This window comes from Citrus clementina, unplaced genomic scaffold (genome assembly GCF_000493195.1).
Source record: "Citrus clementina cultivar Clemenules unplaced genomic scaffold, Citrus_clementina_v1.0 scaffold_1, whole genome shotgun sequence".
NCBI lineage: Eukaryota > Viridiplantae > Streptophyta > Magnoliopsida > Sapindales > Rutaceae > Citrus > Citrus x clementina.
The window spans coordinates 4,900,279-4,927,058 of NW_006263303.1; the positions used below are offsets into that span (position 1 = coordinate 4,900,279).

At 32.4% G+C, this 26,780-nt stretch overlaps 1 protein-coding gene across 1 annotated transcript; it reads right to left on the reverse strand.

The window, feature by feature from the left end:
- Positions 1-13,728: 13,728 nt before the first annotated feature.
- Positions 13,729-16,312, reverse strand: LOC18054830 (GTP-binding nuclear protein Ran1B). Its single transcript, XM_006450941.2, has 8 exons — positions 16,203-16,312; positions 16,018-16,087; positions 15,630-15,686; positions 15,407-15,524; positions 15,010-15,099; positions 14,722-14,901; positions 14,554-14,631; positions 13,729-14,286 (listed from the first exon to the last, which is right to left on the reverse strand). Exons 1-8 carry the CDS (start codon positions 16,203-16,205, stop codon positions 14,217-14,219), a joined length of 666 nt encoding a protein of 221 aa, XP_006451004.1. The 5' UTR covers positions 16,206-16,312; the 3' UTR covers positions 13,729-14,216.
- Between the last annotated feature and the right edge of the window lie 10,468 nt (positions 16,313-26,780).

The following is a 26,780-nucleotide window of genomic DNA, read 5'->3' on the forward strand; positions in this document are numbered from 1 at the left end:
TACACCAGCCGTGGGTAATTTTGCGGGTTGTAGACGAGTTTGGTATCACAAATTGAAGCCTGCAACAGGTTGCGGGTGCGTTTGGTAATACCCAAATGAGTATCTACCAACCTGTACTTTTTCAAATATATTTTTTTAAAGTTTAATAATTTTGATGCTTATTATAATTATTATTTACAAATTAATTTTATTAAATAATTATGGATTATTATATACTTCTTATAATTATTATATAATTATGGATTATTATATATTTATTATAATTTTGTTCTTGGGATTAGGGTTTAGAAAGTATTGATTTGAGAAAATATTAATAGTAAATTATTATTGTAGGAATCGTGTTGGATGAGTGCTAATAGTGGTGAATGAAATGAAAATATTTAAATCTCGAGCTTGTGTTAAATGAAAATTTGAGATGATAATTGTTGCTAGTTTGTGGTTCTTTTTCCTTGTGTATTTCATACTTAAATTTAAGAATTGGGGTTCCATTGAGAATTGGTGTTGGACTTGTGTTTTTTTCCTTGAATTAATGTTGAAATTTTAATTTTTCATTTACATTGATTAAATTTAGAATTATGTATTTTATGTGAAATTTTAAGTTATTGTTATAAATTTACATATTGAGTTATATAATTTAAATTTTTAGGTTTTATTAAAAGTATCTTTTAACATTTGTGATTTTAAATGTGGGAACCTGCAAAAAAATTCATCATATATCATTGCGGATTTGGTAATTATCAAAACTCGTAGTGGGCGGGATTTCTTAAAAAAATTAAAACTCGCAATTGATTGCGTGTGGGTTTGGTAATTTAAAATTTGTACATGTACGGTTTGGTAATGACAAACCCGCAGTAAGCGGTGCCTATTGTCATCCCTAGACTAATGATATGAATATTTTTCTTTCTAATTTTTTTCCTAAAATTTTAGATATTAAAGGACGTTTTGACAGACTTTTGGTTATATTATTTTTAGAATTTCTAATATAATACTTAAAAAAGAATAGACTATTATGGATTTGATGATACGATTAGAGCATATAGTAGATGTGATTTCTATAAATTCAACAGACAAAATATCTCCAACGGTGGAGATGCTTTTGAAGAATTTTAATCATGTTCAACCAAATAATATGACGTGAAAATGCTGCTTTCTAATTATTTTTGTCTTTTGAGCTGCATTCGTATGGCCAAAATAAAACGTCTTGACTTGCCTCTATTTTTTTTTTTTTTGTTATTTATTATTTAACTTAACGGCAACTCAAATTTCTCATTATTAATGTGAGCAGAGTTTGAAACCTAGAGCTCTGGCTTTCAACCTAATAGATTTTATCAACACAAATAGTTGGTACCTATGAGTTAGAATATAATTTTATTTGCAGCTGACCTCTGAATATATAATCTGAGAATTTGTATTGTGATATTAATTTAAACAATGTTAAATTAGAAGATTATGGATTTTATTATACGATCATTAGAACATATGGTAGATAGGATTTCTTTAAACTGTATTAACAGCCAATAAATTTGACTAAATATCTACATTGTGCAAGTAATAAATTTGACTAAGTAAATCCAAGACTATAAAAATACTTTCTTAAATCCCTATTAAATAAACAATAATAATATTGTGCAAAAACAATGATGAGAATGTTTTCCCTTTCTTTTATTTAATATATTATTCACCTCATGCTGCAAAAAATTTCGATTTTTACTAGAGGGTCCTAATAAAACTGTGACTTGAACAGATGCACTTCAAAACAATGTAAAAGTTTAATTTTGTTTTATGCTTCCTTACGAATGATTAATCTCATATACAGTTGTATGAATCGAGACTTGCTAATGGACCGACTTGCATGGTTTCACCTCTCATGGAGCCCTCCACTCTTTTTAGGTATGTACTTTAAAATTTGTAAATATATAGGACTCAACTGATAATTATAGGCATCATAGGACAAAGAGAACTTTTTTTTTTTTTAGCCATTACATTACAAAATTTATTTATATAATAGAAAAGTTTACTCCTAAATTGTATCTTTGATGATGCAGTCTGGCTATATACATCTAAGTCCGGAGAAGAGCAGTCGAATTCTTTTGCGCATAGATAAAAAATTATAAAGAAAAAAAAATGACATGGTATATATATATGTATGTGTATGTATGTATGTATGTATATATATATATATGTGTGTACATATGTATGTATTTAAATAAGTAAGTAAGTTTAGATATTAATTAGTCATACATATAAGTAAATAAATTTTAATAAAGTTTCAATGGAAAGGATAACTAGGAATTATAGAATGTGGGAAGAAATGGAAAGAATTGCAAAGGTCCTTGTTCCCGAAAAGATTGATTTGGGGAGTCGAAGAAAAGATAGAAAGAAGGAGAACACAAAGTGGGTTGTTATTTTGGAATGTTGCCCTTAAATTTGATCACATGGGAACAAGGCTGTCTATTTTAGAGTTTCTTTCTGTGCTCTAGGTGGGGAAATATGCTCTCGTTGACCCAACAATGGAGCCCCCACGCAAAGCCACCTTCCCTAATCTTGTCCTAATACTCCCAAAACATGCTGGGGCCTTGTGCCCTTCTTGGGTCCCTTCCTATTTAAAACTTTCTCAACGCTCGCATTTCTCGATTACTTGGGAGTTTAGTGCCTAATTTGTGGCTACCTGGTTAATCCCGTCGTTAAATATGTAAGACTTGTAGGTCGGGCACGACGGGCGGTGTAAGCTTCTTTGCTTCATTCTTAACATCGATCCATATCTGGGTATATTATTAATAGGATAGCTAGCTAGCTAGCTAGCTAGCTAGGGCGATTGAGTTGAAGAAAGAATAACATTCACGTAACTACTTCAATTTTTAGAAAGATTTCAACTAGGGTTGTTATCGAATGAGTTCATGACATAGATGTATTTTGCATACTATGTAAGGTGCTCAATTTATAATTAATTATATAGCGTGGGGTTGCCCATTCCTAGTGCTAAGGGTAATGTAACGACCGTGATGTGATGTGATGTGCTTTGCTTGCTGTTAGTTAGCTATTGTTTTTAAAAAATAAATATAAAACAATTATTAAAGTGTATATTTAATAGATACAAATCATTCACACTTTTTAATATATATTTTTTTTCAATGCAGTATGGAGAAAGGGTATTCGGAAATATGGGTTTGTTTGTCCATGGCAAAATAAAATCAAATTAAAAAAAAAAAGGAATTATCCAATTACAAAATAAAATAAATCCCTCATTAATTGAGACAAGAGACTCACTCATCTGCTTGCATCTCCTCTTTCCAGTTCTAGGGCCTATTTTTATTTTCATTCTAGAATACTTTTAGGTAGCTACTTGGACAATAAATACTTCTATTAATTTGTCATGAAAAAGAATGGACTCTGTATTTTGTAATGATTCTATGCTTTGGTCACTCACCTAACCGTAGAGGGTCACCTGATAGCTTCGATTCAAGCATTTATGAGCTGGTATACTCTCTAAACAGTTTTACTACTACTACTACTACTACTATTACTATTGTTATTATTATTAGTTCATAGTTAGATAAATTTTATTATAGCATATCTTTAGTATTTGGATCGTATCAACTTAGATATATTTTCAAATGTTTATGAGAAGACTTTGTCATCTACAAGAACGGGAGTCCAAGTACCGCCATCCAATAGTTACTGAGATTCTTAATTGAAACTCAACATTGAAAGAGTTTAGTGGCAAGCATCATAAGATAAGTACATGATTCATCAATGTTACATTGCATTTCTCCCATACGTGAGATTAGAGAGGACTTGATATATTTTTAAATATGTAGACGAAAAGCTTTTGTTTATATGATCACAAGGGAGTCAAAATATATATATATAAGAAAGAAAATAATTTAAAATCAAGTAGTTCTCAAGATCTTAATATTTTGGATTAAACCATAATCATGTACTTTTAAAGCAATGAACTAAACTAAAATTTAAAATAAAAAACACATATATTTATTGTAGTTAATTTTTATTGTGAAATATGGATTTACTGTGAGAATTTACTATGACAAAGAAAGAAATTTAAAAGACTCAAAATTATGAATTAAGATTCTCTCTTGATCTCATAATTGTACCACCTCCAAAAGTTATCTACCCTTATATGAAAAAAGATAATGTAATTCGTAAGCATCAAAGCGATAGTTAGTCTCTACACCCATCCAACATTTAAATTAAGACTCAACGTTGGAAGAAGTTGAACACAATGAAATGGTTGAATCACAATCCAATGCCAAAACATAAATATCTGGAGGTACACAAATGGATTCGGATTTCGGATGTTGTTAATGATTTGATAGCTTTGATCTCACATTGAGTGAAGGAAGAGTGGGAAAAAGCATCCAATTGAATACTTCAAGAAAGATCTGAATTCGTCCTTGAACGCTGTTTATTTCTTACTTTAATTGGATATCATCTGATGCAAATGAAACTTTTATAAAAGAGAAAAACAGATATGGCCATCGGTACTCTGGCCTCTGGCCCCTGCACTTAAAAAATTTTCTCTGCAAATCAAAAAGACTAATGGACAAAAACTAGAATATGCATAACACTTTAACAAGCGCTGGAAATGGTGGAAATGGCCAAAATAATCCAACAAAAAGCCTGCAGCTTATGAGATGCCTGCCTTTGCTTACAATCTTTTATATATATATATATAATTTTGGACCCATTTGCAAAGATTTTATTTATATATATATATATATATATATAAATAAAGAAAAGCTGCTATTCAGGAGCACTACTTGTTGTGGAGTAGAAGAGTTATAATATGCTTTTTGAAATATGGGGTAGCTGTATATATATATATATATATATATATATATATATATAATATGCAATCCCCTATTTGTTGTTATTATGAACAATATTTCTATATAAAACATATACATCATGAGTACGCAACTTGATTTGAAAGTACAAATTGTTAGAAGAAATATCAACAGAATCTCAATAAAAAATTCATAAAAGATTCATTAATTTTTCATGATGGTGATCCAAATTACTATTAAGACAATATTTATACGAGACTATTTGACAGTAAATCGGACTTGTTTTTAGAAAATGACAACTAAGTACTAACCATGGTACTTAAATTACCGAAACATGTAATCAATTTGAAACTTGACAACTTTATGGGAACACATAATTGAGATTCAATGATATAAATTTGGACTCATATGCTTTGGAAATAACTGATAATAATTGAAGCTAGAACATAACAGTCAAATGGGTTATAGTTTTCTATTTCCTTTTGATTTCCTTTGAGAAACCTTTTGAGAGTGATCATAAAAGAGATTTAGTAGGTGAATCAAGAGCAAAAGAAGGGATTTGTACATATGATTTGTTGGCAAATCCCTCACCACCATGCCAAATCTTCTTCTAATTAATTATTAATCAACACTCCCCCTAAAATTATCCCACAAACAAGGATTTGATGCAATCCCAAATTTTAATATCTTAACTCCCATGTTCATGCTTGAGCGAGTCCACTTGTCCTAATACTCATGGCATTAGTTTTACACGTAAAACTTTTGAGTTTTGACCTTCATATACTGTCGATTAAAGTTTGAACGTCTATAAATACTCGAGGAAAAATCCACTTTGAGGTGAGAGATGATCAGTTCGTCTTTAATTTCCATCGACGTAATAATAATGCCACTTTTACCTTCTTCTTCTTTTTTTTTTTAAAAAATAATATTATGTTTTATACTGGGGAGATTAATGCATAATTAGACGGTCAGCAGATAAAATTTTGAAAGCTCAATTCACTACTAAAATAACATGCGCGTGCATGGTTGCGCATGCATTAAACCTACAAAAAGATTTCTTTTTCTTTTTCTTTTTTTTTGACTTTGCTTGAAAACGATGTTAGTGGCTGAGTGCTGCTGATCAGCTTTGATTTTTCTTCACCCATTCACCAAAGTTGAAATACCAGTAGTGATATGAATTTATTCACCAACATCATCTTGATCATGAGAATGTATCTAAAGGTTATATTACATGCATTCACTTTTTTAATGATTAGCCGCAATATTACAAAATCTAAAGGTTTCTTAAGGCACTGTCTGTCATTGATCTCTTTCAACAGCAAAACTTTGCTCCGTAATTATGGGAACTAGTTCTCATACTAAACACACCCTTATTCTGTTGTTTGGTATTGAGATGTTATAATTTTTTTAAAATACAGATACTGTAAAAAAGAAAATTATAATTACGAAATAAAAATTGACAGTATGTGACGAATACAATTTCTAAATATTTTAACAAAATTAATAAACATATTTTTTAAAATTTCATCAATTAATATTTATTGAATATTTTAGTAGCGTAGGTAGGTTTCAACTCTAATCCACGAAGAGGCCGCTTTTGCTTTTGAGGTTCAAAATGTAAATGATATTAAATCAAATATAAGAAAATGAAAATGAGGAGCGATCGATCGATGAGGAAAGCGTCTAACACGTAGGTACCATAGGGCTAGCTAAGGCCAAGAGGCTAAGGCTAAGGCTGAGGGAGCTGACGTATGTTCCATAGCAGCGATCAAATCTATTTGCTAAATTTTGTTACACAAAGTGACAGAGAGAATATATCATCTTAACAGTAATGAGTTTTCGTCCACGCAATCAACGGTGTGACGGGTCCTTCTTCACAGTCACAGGTCACCCAGCTACGCCTTTCCGCTTCTCTCCACTGCCTTGTCTAATCAGTCTCCGCCACGTGTCATCCAATCATTTACATTTCTTCCCAATTTGTCCACTTCCTAATGTGGCCTTTCGTTACATCAACTCAAAACCGCTGCTTCTTGCAGGCTCTGCACCAGAAGCAGAACGCTGCGGCCTGCACTTCTTTTGTTTTGTTCGACCCTACAACATTACCACAATGCCCCCCACCCTTTTTATTTTATTATTTTATTTTTTCCTGGGGTTAAGAAGGCTCGAGCTAAATGTGCAAATCATGAAGTCACATGAAGTTACCAACTTTCTAAGCGTCAAGAGCAAATTCTGCTCTTATCTTGATCAGGGCGGCAAGTAAAAGCCGACGAGGGCAGATTTGGGAAATTGAAAAATGAAAATCACATGCATTTAATAAAGCTTTCTAATTTATTTACTAAAATAATATTTAATTAAAAAAAGAAAATGAAAATGAAAAAGAAAATGAAAAAGAAAAAGAAAACAGTGAGATGAAGTTTGTTTTTGGAGTACAAAGATAACAACCTCTGGCAAAAATCCGTACTTTTTTTTTCTTTCTAACCCTCGTGAATCGAGGGCAATGTTTTTTTTCACATTTTTCTAGTTAAATAATTAATATTTATTTTTACCGTTCGCTCTTCACTGTTCACTGCCATCTGTGATGACTATTTTACCTTTTTCTCCCTGAGCTCGAGCTTCCCAAGATTTCTCTTTGAAGAATCGTAAATGATGAATAAAATTTGGCCTTGCAAATTTGTTTTTAATTTTAAATAAAAAATATTTGAAAAGGAAACTAAGCACAAGGTACCACATTTCATGCCATATGTTTTGTCCCTTTAAAACCATCCTTGTCTGGTTTTGTCTCTCGTCATCGGCCATGTATTCATTCTTCAAGTTTTGAAGTTGTATTTTAACAGTTAACAAATTTCTTCTTTTTTTCCTAAACTTCTCAATTTTTTTTTTAATCTTTTTTGTGCTTAGTTAAGAAAGTTTTAAACTTAATGAAAATATTCAGTTAATAGAGACTCATTTTGCGATTGCGTTAAATACGTGTTGGGAGAGTTTTACCGCCCTAATGGTCCTACACGGTTCGAATCTGGATTAGTGGGGTCACAATATGTTCTTCGGATACCAAATGATTTAATACACCAAAAAAATAAGTTGTTTCTATTGTGCAAATAAAATAAGTTATTAAATTATTAAGCTAAATTTTTTAACTTTTTGCTTATTTTAAAAATTTTGAATGACATCATTAACAAAGTTTTCTAAAATATCCCTATGCAGTTAATTTATTGTTATTCTAAAAGATTAAATTATTTTCATCTTTATCAATATAAAACTGACTAATTCGTATTATTATTCATCTCCAATAAAATTGATTAACGTACTCTAGTTTAGAATATTAAAGGCTTGTATTCATCTGAATATGATTTACGTTATGACAAAATAACTTCTATTTAAAATTTGTTAGGGCACAGATGTAAAGTGCTAGTTTTCAAACTTTGTAACTTAAAAAAAATACTTATTATTAGAGAATCGGATAGAAAAATAAATATGTCATTTAAATTCAAACATTTAGTTCTATTCAGAATTTAGACTGATTCAAATCTATTTAAATTTCAGACAAAATAACAAAACACGACTGAAGTAATAATTTGTGAATAGTATTGAATAAGAGAGTGTTACTTTTTTTTTTCTATTAAAGTATGAACAATTACTTAATTTTTAAAATACCTTAAAAAATAATTATGTCAATGGATACTCTAATCATTTAAACAAACCCAAAGAAAAAAAAAAGTTAAAAGTCAACAAAGAAAAAGAAACCGCCAGTGGCATAGAGAAAGAAGTACTGTATTTTCAGCTTCACTTGTTTAAAATGTTTTTACTAAAGACGTGTCATTTTAAATTGACAAAAACATATTAATAATACGTTCCATAATTGTATCGAATTGACCCATTGCGTCACAAATTGCCACCCCTAAATTAAGCACAAAACATAGCGTGATCGGCTTGAATTTTCAGCACCACATAATTGACATCTCTACCTACAATGTTTGGCTATTCCAGTGAAACTTGCATTATTACAAATATTGGCCGTAGGTTTAAGGCATTTCTATCGACTCTCCTCTTCACCGAAGCCATTAATTTTTTAAGCTCATAAACATATATATCGGATCATTACTGATTCTTGTTACTCTTTTTTTGGCTAAGCATAAAGATATTACCGAATTTATATTAAGATTGATCTGATAAAGATCTTTGATTGATAGGGTACTGCTAACTGCCTCTAGCATCGACATGAAATGTCAAACGAGCAAGGACATGGCAGGCAGAAATTTTGATGAAATTAACCAAAAACCAATTTAATCATGTTACGTTTTTTTGGGCACGCATCGTCCCTCGCATACACATTATTACAACGAGGTTAACCAAGACCAAATTTAATCATATTACATTATTTTAGTTCGGATTAAAAAATAAAGTTTATTTACTGTAAGAGAAATTGTATATATGCTCTATAACCCAATTTATAAAGAAAAAGAAAATAATTTGATAATTAGTATTGAGCCACTAGGAAAATGATTTGAAGAAATGATACCCAAATTAACCTAATAAGTTGTAAGGGAAAACTCTCCAAGTTGGAGGTTGGAGGCTAACATGACAGCGTATCGCAAGATTGACGATTGATCGAAGAGGTGAAATCTTGAGATTTAGACAAATTTGGAACTTGAGAGAGAAACCGAAGATTGAGATGCCTTTCATGGTGCTGCGAGAAAAAAAGTTAAACTATGACACTTACGTTAAATTAAAACTTTAAACTCCAGAGCTTTAACATGCATGGTCTTGAGTGAAATTTGAGATCTTTATATCAAAATTTTGAGGAGATTGTCAGTTTTTCTCTTACTGAAACCAATATATACCACTTATTTTTACTGCATTCATAATATCCAAAAACTCCCTTGGCACAAAAATTTGGATAAATGAGTTATTTGATTGCTATTTTATCTTGGGAATATAAAATATTAGTTATGATTGTAAGGAAAAAAAGTTTAAAATAACAAAAAGTACAAAGAAAGTCTTATTATTAATTTTTTATTCACACTAAAACCTATATTTTAGTATGTTAGTATTTCAATAACCTATATTTTTTATTTTAGCATTTCAATCTTTTTATTTTAACTTCAATTTATATGATTTATTTAATTTATAATTCAATTTATATGATTTATTTAATGTATAATCAATATGAATAAAATAATATTTCAAAATAGAGCGTAGTACTGTAAAATTATTATGTAAGGGGACATTGGATATTATAGTTTTCTCTCAACTGAAATCAGTATATAACACTTATTTTCTACAGTTTTCAAGTGAAGATGTCACTAATATATATAAAAACAAATACATATTACAATATGTTAACAATTGTATTTTTCTTAAAAGATAAAAAAAAACACAGACTTCAATCTAATTTATTTTGTTGTGTAGTATATTAAAATTTTTATTTTTCTATTTGTTAGCTGTCTTTTGCTATATTAAAGTAAGGAAACCCTTGGTGCTAGATAATGACTACACACTAGCGCATGTATATAATTCAATTCTTACAGGTGCATGCTCCATACCCAAGGAGGCTTACAATATTGGTCATGATCAAGAGCTTTCTAGGGGTTTTCAGCACTTGTGATTTACCCTTGTCCCAAAAAAAACAAAAAAAAAGATCCAACTAAAAATTTTCTCTTTTGTATACAAAGGATTTACTTATTACTAATATAGTCTACCCACTGCTCTTCTTTAGATCCCTTGTTTCAATTCGATAGTATTATAAATTAGCCAAAAAGATAACAAAACTTGATGTTAGTGTAAGATGTTGAGAATCTTTTAAACCGTAGCACTGCTTGATTTAAAACATTCTTACAAATGCCTTCGGCAGTTGTTCACAATTTAATTTAATTTAAATTAAATTAAAATTATTTTACCTTTTTTTTTAATTTAACTTATACTTAACCCAAAAATTAACAAAATGGTTGCAATAAATAGTAGTAAAATAATAGGGAAAATGATACGTTAAGTAAAACAACTAGTCAATTTTTTCGGAAATGTGAACAGGGAAAATGGGGGCTCTAGCGTTGAAGAGATGTGAGATTGATGGATGCAAAGCATGAAAATCCAGATCATCAAAACAAGGCTGAGAGATAGAAAGGGGATGAAAGTTTGCAATATGGGTTTAGACAATGACAGTTGCTTCGTATCCTGTTTATGCTAAAGCATATGATACTATTACAGAACATGTCCTGCTTCAAGTTTACATGAATACAATTTATATTTATACATTGTTCTTCTCTCTCTCTCTCTCTCTGTCATCAACATCATGCAACCTTGCCCTACCAATATACCATCACTCACCCTTTTCTCTCTCTACATTTATATTTGTATATGTTCCTGTCTATAAATCAATGTATTTTGTTTTATCACATGATGGCCATGTGATCATATGTCGCAGTCCTTTGAATTAGTGCTACCTCTTTAGACTTAATTTCTCCACTTATATATGTTTTCATACCAACTTCTCATGTGTTTTTGGTTGAAATTTCTTATTACCATGATGGAATTGTGTGACCCATCTGATTTTGATCAATCCAGCTGTGGCATTTTCTTTTGACGTTATGCATGATGAAATGTATCCGTGATTTCTTACACAAACGTGAGATACATTACGAATTATAAGGTAAAATAAAGCAAAAATATATAACATAAAGAAAAGGAGAGGGGGGAATGCAGAGTTATGATAAAAGAAAAGAAAAGGAAAGAATAGCCAATTCACCAAAAAGAATCAAGGCAGCAAGATGATGGCCGCTAGAGCCCCCATTCAGGATAATAGCAATAGAAAATGACCTGTGAAAAGAGCTTAGAGTGGATCGCTTGGAATTGGGATGGGGTTATTAGTAGTAGCAGCCCAAGCAGAAAGCAACTGGATCCGACCACCCACCGACAGTGAAATGCCCACCCTTTTTCGCTGCTGCTCTAATCTATAAAGAAGGTCAAAATATGAACCAAATTAAAATGGGTCCTTTCGGCTAGGGTAATGAGCCCCTGAAAGTTAGGACATTGTCTTTTACATGTAGAGGGCACCCCACCTTGTAATAAACATGCTGGCAAATGACCCCACTTCTTGGTTGGAATGATGTGGATGCGTGGTACCCATAATATAGGGCTATTCGGGCATGGTTCGAACCGACACTGACAAAGACAAGTCGAGTGGCTCATTGAGGGGCGCTGAGTCGTAGCCATGAGCGGGCGACCGGGGTGCGCCTTGGGTTCCTCAGACATGGGCAAGTGGGTGTGTATGGTTATTGTAATGTTAATGTACCAGTACCTGCCACTAGTCATTTATGCCATGTGGATTTCACATGAGAAGCCAAATTTTTTGGGTTTTGCATATACACCAGAGTACATGGGAATACAGTTAAGTCTGCTTTTCCACATTTAAGATAAGGACAGAAAGCCAACTAGTGAAACACCAAAACATGAAAAAGATTTAGCCCAGAGATACAAAGATATGCGTCCTTCCTTCTGCTTTGGTGGCAGGCCCAAGCAATGCAGGTACTGCAGGTATGATTGTTATAATATGTTAAACGTTTTTAGGTGGCTGTAGAGTGTTAAAAGAGTGTGTACTGAGCAGTAAGCATTGAGTATGATTAGAAGTTAGGTAACTGTCAGAACGTTGGCCAGACACCACCAGAGAGGGCTATTGAATTGTCCATTTCTCGTGACTTCTGATTAAGTTCAGACTCTTCAGATGTTGCATCGTTTGCCTTTGTTGCTGCTGTACTTGTTGCCGAGGCAAGAACTCACAAGTCACCAGCATAATATACCATCACAATACCGGACCGAAACCACCTCACTTCTCCGCTTAGGTTAGCACTTTTTTTTTTTTATATGCCAGAGATTTAAGGACCCCTGTAGCCCTCTTTTATAATGGCCCCAACCATTGAGCAGCCCCCAGCCCACTTCGCTTAAAACACTTGTGGACCGGTGGCCCAAAACTCCTTTCTTGGCCCACCTGCACCAAGTCAGCTGTAGCTTTGAATTTTGATGGAGCAGCTGACATTTCTTGTATTATTTTGATTGATTACTGCTACTGTACATCTTTCTCGTTATCTTTTTTTTTTTTAAATAAAAAATAAAAAAGACTCCTACCGGGGTTTGTTAGCCTATCACTCAGCTGCAGCAGAAGAAATGACAAGCTGCAGCTAATTTGTGAGTTAAAAAACCCAGCAATGCACTTCCGCTTCTTACACCGAGTCGCATCATCATGTTAGGTTCGGTTTGTTTAAAATGAAAGTGCCTTAACTTTTAAGATATAATTATTATGAAAAAAAATTATAATTATAAATAAAAATTAATAAATTATAATAAATATAAAATTTAAATAATAATTTTTACAATATTATTAAAGATAAAGTGATAATACATTCACAAACTCTTGTACAAACTTATCTTGTACAAATTGATGTGGAATTAATTCATTGGTTGAATGAAAATATAAAATAATAGAAATAAATCATGTGGGACAAGAGATATTTAATTAAACTAATGAATTAACGTCATATCAGTTTGTACAAAATAAATTTGTACAAGAATTTATGACTATATTATTACTCTTAAAGATATAATAGATTTGAGTGATAATACAACCACAAACTTTTTTACAAACTGATGTGGTATTAATTCATTGATTAAATAAAAATATAAAATAATATAAACAAATCATGTATACCTAATATTTAATTCAACCAATGAATTAATATCACATTAATTTATAAAAATAAATTTGTATAAGAATTTATGGTTATATCATTACTCAATAAATTTTAAATGAAATAAATTAAAAATAACCTCAACATAACTTCCAAACTACAACAATTATTATTTAACAAATACTTTAATACTATAACTTAAAAACAACAATTGCTCAACCTCAATCCCGCATCCTTAAGAACGAGGCTAAACCGCTAACGAGATTTTGATTTTTTATTCCTATGTTTCCCTAATCAAACTCCATATTACTCAATTGCCATTGGCAACAATGTGCCGTTGATTAGAACCAGCCATCACTGGCTCACTGCCACTCAAGTCAATTTGAAACAAATATATTTGGCATAACGCTACAACTCAGGACTCATGATTCAACTGATGCGCCACCGGTTGGAACATACAAAACTTATGCATAAAAGTATTGGAATGGCATAATCCACGTCACTGAAACATATCATTCCAGTAATAAGAAAACTCCAAAAAAACACAAGCATAAAAAGAGTCTCCAACAAGTATCTAAAGGTACAACCTAACTACTATAATCCATTGTTCTCGATGGTCACCCCTACGCTGATAACCAAATCTCCGCCATGTGTTGAAAATTTCCAAAATAACAGCATTTTTAAGTCAAGCAGCAGTATGAGAGGTTGCGCCTACACCCGTCCAAGCAGTTCCTCTCTACTCAAATGCATCATCATCGTCATCAGGAAGCGGCTGGCTAGCTGCTGCGGCAAGCTCGGCTTCATGTCTGAGGAGAACAAAGTATCACAGTAAGACAAGGAAATACCAATAGCTATTAACTAATTACCAAGCAAACTGACAAGAACCAAGTTGGTGGATGAAGAGCATTTGAATAAAAAAACATTTTCTTCTGGGATAGTGTTGACAAGACTAAAATGGTTTCACGTAGCCAAGCAATAATATCAGCCACAAGACGTACTCTAAAAGACTAGAATCCATAAATTTCTTAAGCAAAAATATTGCACACAAAAGATAAACAAGTAAATTCTCTTACTGTTGCTGTGCAGCTAAGTCAATCTGTACTTCTGGAGGAGCGAGAGCAGGAGATTCCACGAAGTGCAAATTTGGGTCCCTGGACCCGTCAAAGCATCATCATCAATATCATGTATTACTAAAAACAATAGTGTACAGACAATAAGCTAGGAATTTGGGTTTATTTTACCCAGCAAGCTTCCTGGCAAGGTACAAGAAAGGTTTCTCAAAATTGTAGTTGCTCTTGGCAGAAATCTCATAGTACTGTAGATTCTTCTTCCTGTGGAAGGTAACCTGCTTTGCCTTGACTTGCCTATTCTTCACATCAACCTTGTTCCCACAGAGAACAATCGGTATATTTTCACACACCCTATCATTGCAATGAAAACTTTCAATTAATCACAGGCTTCGACAACAGGGTAAATCCAATTAAGCCAAATAGATCCAAGAAAAAGTTCAAATTGTTGATTTCACATACCGGCAAAGATCACGGTGCCAAGTGGGGACATTCTTGTATGTCAATCGGGCAGTAACATCAAACATAATGATGGCACATTGCCCATGGATGCTGCATATTAGAATTATTAAAACATTAAAACAAGAAAGAGGCATTGATTATGTCTACTCGATCCAATATTATTTCCCTTAAATTTCATCTTTATCCTTGGTTAGATTAAAATGAAGTTAGTTCCAAGAGCAAAGGTTTTACACTCACTTTGCCATCAGTTATAAGTACTTATTATATTACCTTACATTACCTTAAAGGGGTCACACCCACACTTTAAACAACTAACTTCAAATCGAAGCATAGATAATTCTATCTAAGCATAAAATCAAATAAAAGTACCAAGGTCGAGATTAAAAAAATTACTTACTAATAACCATCTCTAAGACCACCAAACTTTTCCTGGCCAGCAGTGTCCCAGCAGTAGAAACGGATTTTGCCACAATTTGTAAAGAAATCCAACGGATGAACCTCCACACCAATAGTTGCTGCAGAATAAAAGAGAAAAAAAAAACCATATAGTGACTACAGAAAGAAAAAAATATACATATAATCAAACAGTCTTTGCCCTTGCCCTTCCCCCAAACACTCACGTTCATACTTCTTCTCAAACTCCCCAGTCAGATGCCTCTTCACAAAGGTAGTCTTCCCTGAAACCACAAACACCAACACAGTAGTAAAATATCAAATACCATTAACACACAGTCTCATTTCAAAAAGAAGAATTTTTAGTAACTATTCAATGCATAGCATAGCCACATTCTCTCAAACTAATTAACCAAATAACAACAACAACAACATTAAATTTTTTTTTTCCCAAACAATAGAGTCTTTTCAATTAGATAATTTATTTTCCATTTCCAGTTAATCACAGTTAAGAGCCAACGCAGAAAATTAAAAAAAAAAAAAACCCTAGCAGTCAGTATCATAAAACCTAGTTCAATTTAAAAAAAGAACAAACAGTAAAGGGAGGAAGATTACCAGTGCCACCGTCGCCGACTATGACGAGTTTGAAGCTCGGGTAATCAACAGTTTGCTGACTTGGCAGAGCCTAAAAAAACAAAAGGAACGAAGCAGCGATTCATTAATCTAGACTTAAAAAATAAAAAATAAAAACACTAAGGATCTACGAAATATGAAACGAAGAAAATAATGAGAGAAATTACCATGAGTTGAGTACTGTGTGCGAAAGAATACGAAGTTCGCGGTCTGAACACAGAAGTGAGCGAGAGAGAGAGAGAGAGACGGAGTAGACGGTGATGAGCTCGGGCTTATATGGGCTTTTTCAATTTGAGGTTTCAGCGTGGCTTTATGCCGACGCAACTCTCTCAGCCATTAGATTTGATTACTTTTTCTCTTTCTTCTTTTTTCCACACCCTCTTCTGACCGTCTGATCTTTTTCCGCCTCAGATTCACGCACCTCGCTTTCAGGCTCAGCTTTCTATTCAAGCTCTCTCAAATAACGCAACCTTTTTTTATTTATTTTTTTAAATGAGAAATTTCCACGTGTAAGACGGATTTTTTGCTCTTATAAATATAGTAAACAACAACTCACTCGAGAAAATTGAAGTATTGAACCCACCGATTACGTGTCAAATCAGTTTTCTCAGCGACAAAAATCCCCCACAGTTTTAAATTTTGAATTTTATAACTAAATGCCAAATGTATAACTTTACTAAACTAACCTTAAATGCCTCATTAATTTTCACTTTTTTTTGGCATTATATAACGGCTCTTTTGTCTGGATTTTATGAAGAGCGAAGTGCGCGTAATCTTCCTTCTACTACCATTTTTTTTTCCCAATTTTTACATTATTCATTTTCTCGAAAGATTCTTTTATATTACTCTATTAGCTACGTTATTAGGATTCTTTAATTATAATATCAAAAGTAATTAAAATATTAGACATAAATTATAACTATCATATCAAATTTTAGAATTCCTCAATAGCAAGTGATACACCGTTCTAGCAGCTCATTCCTTCTTCATCCTCATGTCACACTAATATTATGTTTACTTCTACGAATGGGAATCAATAAATCGAAATGAGTTTCATCCGAGGAGATTGGTCCTCGAGTGCAAAGGCAGAAGGAACATTCCTTCCTATATTAATTAATTGATATATTTAAGCCACTAAAGTTTAATTGTTGGCATAATAAAATAAATAAATGTTTCAAGATTTATAATTAATTATTATTAATGGTTAAATATTATTGAATTTAAATAGAAAGAGGAAGAGACACGTAATCTTTTATAATCTAATAATTATTTTTTATTTTTAATATTTTGTAATGTAATTATTTTTTTAATATCAACCAATTTATTAGATAATAGAGAATACAAGAAGGAACATTCCTTCCTATATTAATTAATTGATATATTTAAGCCACTAAAATTTAATTGTTGGCATAATAAAATAAATAAATGTTTCAAGATTTATAATTAATTATTATTAATGGTTAAATATTATTGAATTTAAATAGAAATAGGAAGAGACATGCAATCTTTTATAATCTAATAATTATTTTTTATTTTTAATATTTTGTAATGTAATTATTTTTTTAATATCAACCAATTTATTAGATAATAGAGAATACAAGAAGATGAGAAATAGTGATGCCACATCACCTCCTCTAGTCCCAACTTTATATATATATATATATATGGATAGATAGATATAGATATAGTTAGATAGATATAGATTTTTAATATTTTGTAATGTAATTATTTTTTAATCTCAACCAATATATTAGATAATAGAGAATAAAAAAAGATGAGAAATAATGATGCCACAAATCTTAAATATTTAATGTTTATGGAGTTTGAAGAAGCCAAAAGACACTAAACAAAAGATTGAATAATTAAATATGGGATTATGACATTAAAATTGGGCTCTAATGGCATTGTTAAAAGATTGAATAATTAAATATGAGATCATGACATTAAAATTAGGCTTTAATGGCATTGTTGAGGGAACATGAAGGAACCGTCCTTCATATATTAATTAATTGATGTATTTTAATCCACTAAAATTTAATTGTTGGCATAATAAAATAAATGAATGTTTCAAGACTTATAATTAATTATTATTAATGGTTACATATTGTTGAATTTAAATAGAAAGAGGAAAAGACATGTAATCATTTATAATCTAATAATTATTTTCTATTTTAATATTTTGTAATGTAATTATTTTTTAATTTCAACCAATTTATTAGATAATAGAGAATATGAAATGATGAGAAATGGTAATGCCACATCATCTCTTGTAGTCCCAACTTTATATATATATATATTAGGTGATGTATTTTAAGGCACTAAAGTTTAATTGATAGTATAATAAATTTTGAAGAAGCCAAAAGACACTCAACAAAAGGTTGCATAATTAAATATGGGATTATGGCATTAAAATTAGGCCTTAGTGGCATTGTTGAGGAAAAATGAAAGAACCTCTCTTCCTATGTTAATTAATTCATGTATTTTAATCCACTAAAGTTTAATTGCTAGCATAATAAAATAAATAAATGTAACCTACCCCCAAATTAATTGACATTTTGCACCGCGCACCCAAAAAAAATGACGTGTTGCACCGCGCCCCCAATTCCGTTAGTTTTTCGGTTATTATTAACGGGGAAAGGGCAAAAATGGAAAAGCAAAGTGATATTTAAAAATAAAAAATTATATTGATCGAAAACCGCGCCAAGTCATTTCATCTATGATTTTACTTGTTAAGTCGGCAAGGACAGGCATAGAAAAAGCAATTCCATGGATCCAAAATCGAGACGATGATATGTAATTGGGCGCCAAAAAAACCACCTAACCCAGACTCATATGCAAAGGAGATAAAATTTGTGAGAGCCATAGTGGATATTGGTGTGTGGCTATGTGCATTTTACTAACAAGAGAGGAGAACTCAGTGTTTGGTCGTTGAAGAAGCCCAGGTTAGTAAGAAATCTTTATTTATTTTTTGTTGATTTGGTTTTCCATGATGGCTGGGTCTTTATTTTTTTTTTTTAACACTCACAGTAGCTCCATTTTCACTCACTACCCATTTATTTCCTCACCATCTTGGTCTTGGTTTTCTTCCCTGCTTCTCATTCGATTCCTATCATAGTGCTCTGTGGTAAATTTTTGTTTAATTTTTCTTTTAAAGATCGAATTTCATTGATGAAGATTTTATTTTTATTCATAGCAATTAATAGAATTCTTTGAATGCTTGCTTTTGCCTACCCATTTTATTTTAATTAACTGAAACTATATGCATGTTATTGCACTATGTATGTGATTGGATCTTCAATTTCACTTTAAATGCTTGCTTTTGGTAATAAATTTTAGTTTAAAGTTCATTATTTGCATGTTATTGCATTATGTATGTGCAACTCGAGATTTTCGGGCTTATAGTTTCACTATTTAACGATAATGTCGGGAGAGGATTTAGGTGAATTGTTTGCACCTTCATCTTACAGAATATAATATCTATATTACATGACACTAGCTGTAAACATTAGGTATTTAAGGACAAAATCTACTTTGTACAGGTGAAAATGGATGATGCTGATAATACAACTTTTTATGTCACATTCAAAGACACAACACATAATCTTGGTGTCATTGATCCTGACAAGTTGAGTATAGTCTCTGTTATCAACAAAGTTCTAATGACAGTGTATGGAAGAAGGATGACTCATGATGAGAAGTTTAATCTAAATGTTTGGCAATCTTGGGAGAGGAAGAAGGTTCAAATTGTGGATGATCATGATCTCATTGTTCAGTTACAGGAGCACCACAATAGGCTGTGCTATGATATGCAACTTTACCTCGACGAGATACATTCAGTTACAGAGTCAACAACAAAAAGAGCGTCATTCCAAACTTCTGAAGATATCACTTCTGCAGCCCCTAAAACCAGCATTCCAGTCATCATTGATCAGAATAATCTTGTGTCAAATGTCCCTCCTACTAGGATAAGTGCCAACTCTGATTTGTTTGAGGATTTTATGGACATCTATTTTAGATCATCAACAGGCCAGCAAACAGTATCACCAAATCAGAGCAATAAAACAGACACTATTGATACTACTAGTGATAGTAGTGTTGATAAAACCTCTTCAAATTGTTCTGATGAAACCCCACAAAGGAACAAAATTACAAAACATTGTTCCATCTCTTCTCAGCTTCAGCAGCAACAACAGATGTCGTATCTACGTGAACCAACACCTGATACCCCAAATGCCTTCCCAACCCAACCAACACAGAACCCTGACTCACAGGTCTTCCAAACATATAATGTTTTTCAAAGTTGTGCTGATAATGGGCAGAAATCCACAAGAACTAAACCTATAGCTTCCACATACGACTTTGATGACAGTGATTATTGCTTGACTGAATCCGAAGAAGAAGATCCATATCATCCACGAGGTGCTGCAAATGTTATTAATTCTGCAGCCCCTCCTATTGATCAAGCTAATGAGGGCTATATTCATTCTGATAATAGTGATGTGGATTGCATACTATCTAATTGTGACAGTGATGATAATGAATTTGGTGAAGATTCTAATGATGAGACTGATGAGGTTTTGGCAAAGATGGATGCAACAATGAGAGAAAACATGTATGTTCCCAGTGAAGACCCTGTTGTATTTAGAATTGGACAATATTTTAGAAACTTTAGGCAGCTAAGTTGGGCTTTAAGAAATTATGCAGTTGAAAATAGGTTCAAAATGTACAAGCACAAGTTTGAAAGATCTAGAATTACAGTTGGTTGTGCCTTCTTTCAATGCCCTTGGTTTTTACATGCAGCAAAGACCAGATTCGGACCACCATTTCTTATTAAGAGACTTCACAACGTCCACACATGCCAAAGAGATCTGAAAAACCCTGAATGTACAGCAGAGTTCATAGCTGTGAAGTTTGCATCAACATTTATAGAGCAGCCAGACACCAAGGTTGAATGGTTTATAAGCGAACTTAGAAGAAGATATGGTGTGAAGGTTAACAAACATAAGATATACAGAGCCAAAAAGAAAGTTTTAGAGCGTCAAGGTGCTGATCATGAGTCAAGTTATCGGCTAGTGAGGAGTTATGCGCAGATGATACTTAACAAGATGCCACAGGCTCTGGCACTTGTTAGTGTGATCAGGTATCATGTAGAACAACCCAAGACTTACTTTGACAGATTTGTTGTATCCTTCCCTGCATTAAGAGAATGCTTTAACCAAGGTTGTAGACCTTTCTTGGGCATTGATGGATGCCATTTAAAGGGCCCTTACAAGGGTGTACTGCTATCAGCTGTGGCCATTGATGCAAATGATGGAATCTTCCCAATTGCTTTTTGTGTGTGTAGTGTTGAGAGCACTAGCACATGGACATGGTTTCTCAGGCATTTGAATACTTTTTTAGGAGATAATAGGCAGCTCACCTTTATGTGTGATAGGCAGAAAGGTATTCAAAATGCTTTAGCGTTGGAGTTCCCTAATGCACATGTGAGGTATTGTGCCAGACACATTCTAGCCAATCTGAAAGCAAAGCATCCACACTCTGATTTCAAACCACATTTTTGGGCAGCAACAAGGGCTTCAAATCGAAGAGCATTTGATAGAGCTATGGAAGAGTTGAGAAAGACAGATGAGGGCGTATATGAGACACTAAGGAAGCTACCAGCCAAGTTTTGGTCCAGACATGCTTTTGACAATAATTGCAAGTCTGATCATTGTACTAACAATGTGACTGAATCATTTAATGCATGGGTTGGGGTTCAAAGGAAGATGCCAATACTGACAATGCTAGAGTGGATCAGAAAAAAGCTTATGAAGAGACTGATTAATAGAAAACAGAAAGCAATGGCTTGGGGGAATAAGATTCCAAGAAGAATTTATGACAAGATGATGAATCATTTGAAAATTGGAAGTGTAAATCCAATTTCAAGAGCTAGCAAATGGTTGTATGAAGTGGATGACAGCTACAGAACCTATATTGTTGACCTTGAACATCATGTTTGTGACTGTGGATATTGGCAAGTAAGTGGGATTCCTTGCATCCATGCCATGCCTTGTATAAGCCACAGTCATAAGGACCAAGCTGATTTTCTCAGCCCATGGTTAAAGAAGGACACTTACATAAGAGGTTATTCGTGGATGATTCACCCAATTCCAGATAAGGATTCTTGGCCAAATCCTGGTGGTGATGAAATTTTGCCTCCTTTAATGAAAAGGCCTCCTGGAAGACCTAAGATTAACAGAAGAAGGGAAGCTGATGAGGTACCACCAGAAAGTAAAAGATACAGGCTCCAATGCAAGTGTTGCAAAGAGTATGGTCACAATAGAAGAGGTTGTCCTGCTAACCCTGAAAATTTAAATAAGAGGACAAGATTGTACAAGGTCAGTTGGCTAGCTTCCGTTGGAAGTTTTAATTTTTTTTTTAATGCTCTTTACAATAGAGGACAGCTGTATAACAATAAATTTTTTTTTGTTTGCTTATGATTTGTCTCAGCGTCATCTGAGAAGCTATTTAACAAGGCGTGAAGGAGAAGAACAAGGTCGGTAACTATTTAACACAATTTATTGTTACATTGTTGCTGAATTTAGGCTGCCCTGCTAAATTAATTAATTCCCTGCTAAATTAATTAATTAATCTTACTTGCTGCGTTAATTAAATACCTAATTACTTGATGACATGAATTGTTTGATTTAAGCAATTAAATTAGCATTCTAAATTGCTACATTAAATACATGTCAAATAGCATTATGCATATGATTTAATTTATATTAAGTAAAGTAGCAATTGAAAGATGTTTAATGCCATAGTAAAAGATACAGCTGCAGCATTAGAAGGACCTGCTTGTGCATCAATCGTTGCTCCAAGACAGACAAGTGATAACATCCAAGTGGCTGTAGAAGTTGAAGATATAACAACATACAATCTGCGTAATTCCAAGAAGCATAAGACTGCCACTCAGGCAGGCCCATCAGCTTCAAAGAATTTGGTTAAAAGGAAAAGGATGGAAGGAAGCAGTGATGCTACTTGGGTGGGTGTCCAAGGCAAAAAGATCATAACAGCTGCTGGAATTGACCCGAGGGAAGACCATCGAAGAGATGAACATAAAGCTAAAAAGAAGTTGGACAAAGGGAAGGCATTGGCTTTCCCACCATGAAGGGTAAGTTATATGTTTGCTAGGCCAAAAATTAATTTGAATACTTTATAAATGGAAGTTTTATGGTATTTGTAAACATATCATCTACACTTATTATACATGAGTATTAGATACATTATGCGTAATATTTCATGTATATTATTTTAACTTGGTATGATATTTCAATAATGTCATTTTAAATGCAGTGATCGTGTATGTTTGCTTGAAGCATTGGCAGTAGCAGATTTGCTAACAAGTAGTGGAGGTAGTATAACCATTTTTTGACACCTTCCACAATGCCATTTTGAACCACCCGACCGACATGAAGATCAACAGGCTTGTATTTTGACTTGCTCTATTTTTTACATGAAATTGGAGCTGTAGTGTGCAGTTTGTGATAAGTAGTATATAAGTTGTGCAAGGTTCGTGGCATTTTGTAAGTTGTTGGGCATAAGACTCATATACAAGTATTAGAGATTAGACCAACAATTCATTTTGTTTTTTGGTTTCAAATGTATGTAACCATAGAGGTTCTAATTAGAATGTATAGGCTGCTGCCAATGTTTGTTTGAGAATCAAACAGTAATTTATATTAGAATGCTCAAATCAGACCAGGTATTACAGTTAATATATGTCTTGCTTTTTTGTTACAATCAATCATTCTACACTATTATAACTTGCATTATAATGTATTACAAACAACAAAACTAGTAGCATCAATATGGTTGTGAATTGATACTTTTTCAGTTGATGAAGCATGGTTTCAATGTTGGTAAACCTATGATGAAAGGCGTCAATGTCTAATTTGTCACTAAAACTACGGCTGTTGTGAACAGCTTCTTCGACCATGTATGGATTTGCTTGTTCTTCAAATAGGTGTGATCTTGCTTGAATTTCTCCAGCCTCCTCTTTAGTTGGCTCCCACCATCTAAAAAAACCACATCCATGGTCATTAGGACAGCAGTAGTATAATCTATTGGGATTTGGTATAGATTCTGAAATTTTGATTGCTGCTCTGCGTTGACAGTAGCATATTTTGTTGTGAAACTTGATAATGCCCCCATTGATTAAATTCCTCTGTGATGTTGGGTGGGTTGATGAACTTGATGCACTCCTCGAACTGGACATCTCTTCTCTTCTTTTTCTATGGATTATTCCTTGTAATGTTTATGATATGTACAAAGAATGGAGTCACAACTGAAAGTGTTATGCTTAATTGTTGAATGTGGTATGCTGTTATTGTTGCTGATGTTTTAAGCTTGCATTGGGTGAAAGTTGAAGGTATGAAGTTACTGCTGATGTTTATTGTTGAATGTTGATGGAGGCTGGTTGTGAGGGTGTGTGTGTTGAATGTTGATGGAGGCTGGTTGTGAGGGTGTGTGTCTTGAATCTCTATATATTTGGGTGCTTAATTTGACCGTTGGAAACATATATAGCCGTTGGATCGAGGCTTCAACATTCACTTAAGTTGAATGTTGCTTCATTCATGTGCTGCCACGCGGCTATAAATAATCCATATTTACTTGGCCATTCAAGCAAATGTCTATCGCTAGCCTCATCAACGATGTGCAAAGCCTTCATACAGGGATAATAACGTCAATTAACACAATAAAAAAATGGTCTTTTGTAGCTTTAGTGTTTGAATTTAAAAAATGGGTATTTTCGTCATTTCATTAAATTTCACACCATTCTGTTAATAATAACCGAAAAACTAACGGAATTGGGGGTGCGGTGCAACATGTCATTTTTCTTGGGTGCGCGGTGCAAAATGTCAGTTTATTTGGGGGTAGGTTGCAAATTTCCCTTATTTTCTATTTTAATATTTTGTAATGTAATTATTTTTTAATTTCAACCAATTTATTAGATAATAGAGAATATGAAATGATGAGAAATGGTAATGCCACATCATCTCTTGTAGTCCCAACTTTATATATATATAGATTAGGTGATGTATTTTAAGGCACTAAAGTTTAATTGATAGTATAATAAATTTTGAAGAAGCCAAAAGACACTCAACAAAAGGTTGCATAATTAAATATGGGATTATGGCATTAAAATTAGGCCTTAGTGGCATTGTTGAGGAAAAATGAAAGAACCTCTCTTCCTATGTTAATTAATTCATGTATTTTAATCCACTAAAGTTTAATTGCTAGCATAATAAAATAAATAAATGTTTCAAAAGACTTATAATTAATTATTATTAATGATTACATATTGTTGAATTTAAATAGAAAGAGAAAAAAAGTACAAAGAATATCCACCAATATTTTAGATATTTTAGATAATAGAAAATATAAAAAGATGATGAATGATATCTATTAATAAAGTTACTATTTATTAAATGTGTTAAATACAATCAAATTAATTATAAGAAGATGAAAAGTCAAATCTAAAAAAAAATCTCTATTTATGAGATAATAGAGAATATACAAAGAAGTAAAATGGTGATGTTACATCACCTCCTCAAGTCCTACCTTTATATATATATAGATAGATTAGCTACGTTATTAGGATTCTTTAATTATAATATCAAAAGTAATTAAAATATTAGACATAAATTATAACTATCATATCAAGTTTTAGAATTCCTCAATAGCAAGTGATACACCGTTCTAGCAGCTCATTCCTTCTTCATCCTCATGTCACACTAATATTATGTTTACTTCTACGAATGGGAATCAATAAATTGAAATGAGTTTCATCCAAGGAGATTGGCCCTCAAGTGCAAAGGATGAAGGGAGCCTGACTGCAAGATCCACCTGTCGAGATGGAATATAACGAAATAGAATCACTTTGAGGTTCCCTATAAAATGAGACATGGAACGAAGCCACTATGAAAAAGTTTCGGGGGTTACGGGAGAAAAAAAAAATTAAAAAACCCACAACTATCGAAAAAACTACAATTAGTGTTAACCGAACTTATTTTATAACAATAGTAATTAATCGTTCAAATAATTCTCGGTGTGAAAACACATAAACAATGGGCTGATATTTGAAAACGAAAAATAGTGGATCCGTAGGGAATGAATCGAAATGAGTTTCATTACTTTGTTTACTTTTTAAAATAACACCAGGAATCGAAATAAGAATAATGGATCCCACAAAAATTTGGGAATGAAACATGGGGTTCTCATTCCTGTGGGGAGAGTTGGGAATCAGAACACTTTACAATGAAGAGACGAAATTACCCCAATGAACTTAATAAGTCCAATTTTGTCCTTTAACTTATTACAAAATATAAAAACCCATAATTCATAAAAAAGAAAAATGCATGTACTCTTGAAATAATAATAATAATAATATTTGGGATTATTATTGTTATAAAAATGACTGTTAATAATAATAATAATAGTTGTTATTAGTTATTATTATAATTAACTAAGGGTATTTTAGTAATTTAAAATAACTCAGCTTATTCTAATTCTTATTTCAAAATAAAGTAAACACATCAATAAAATTTCAGTTTATTTCGATTTCAATTCTTGCATCTCAAATAAACAATTTATTCTTATTTTTATTTCACATTCTCATTATATTTCCTTTCCATTTCAACATATTCCGATTAACGCAGCATAAAATTATTATTTTTTTTTAACCAGATAATGCTATTTACACC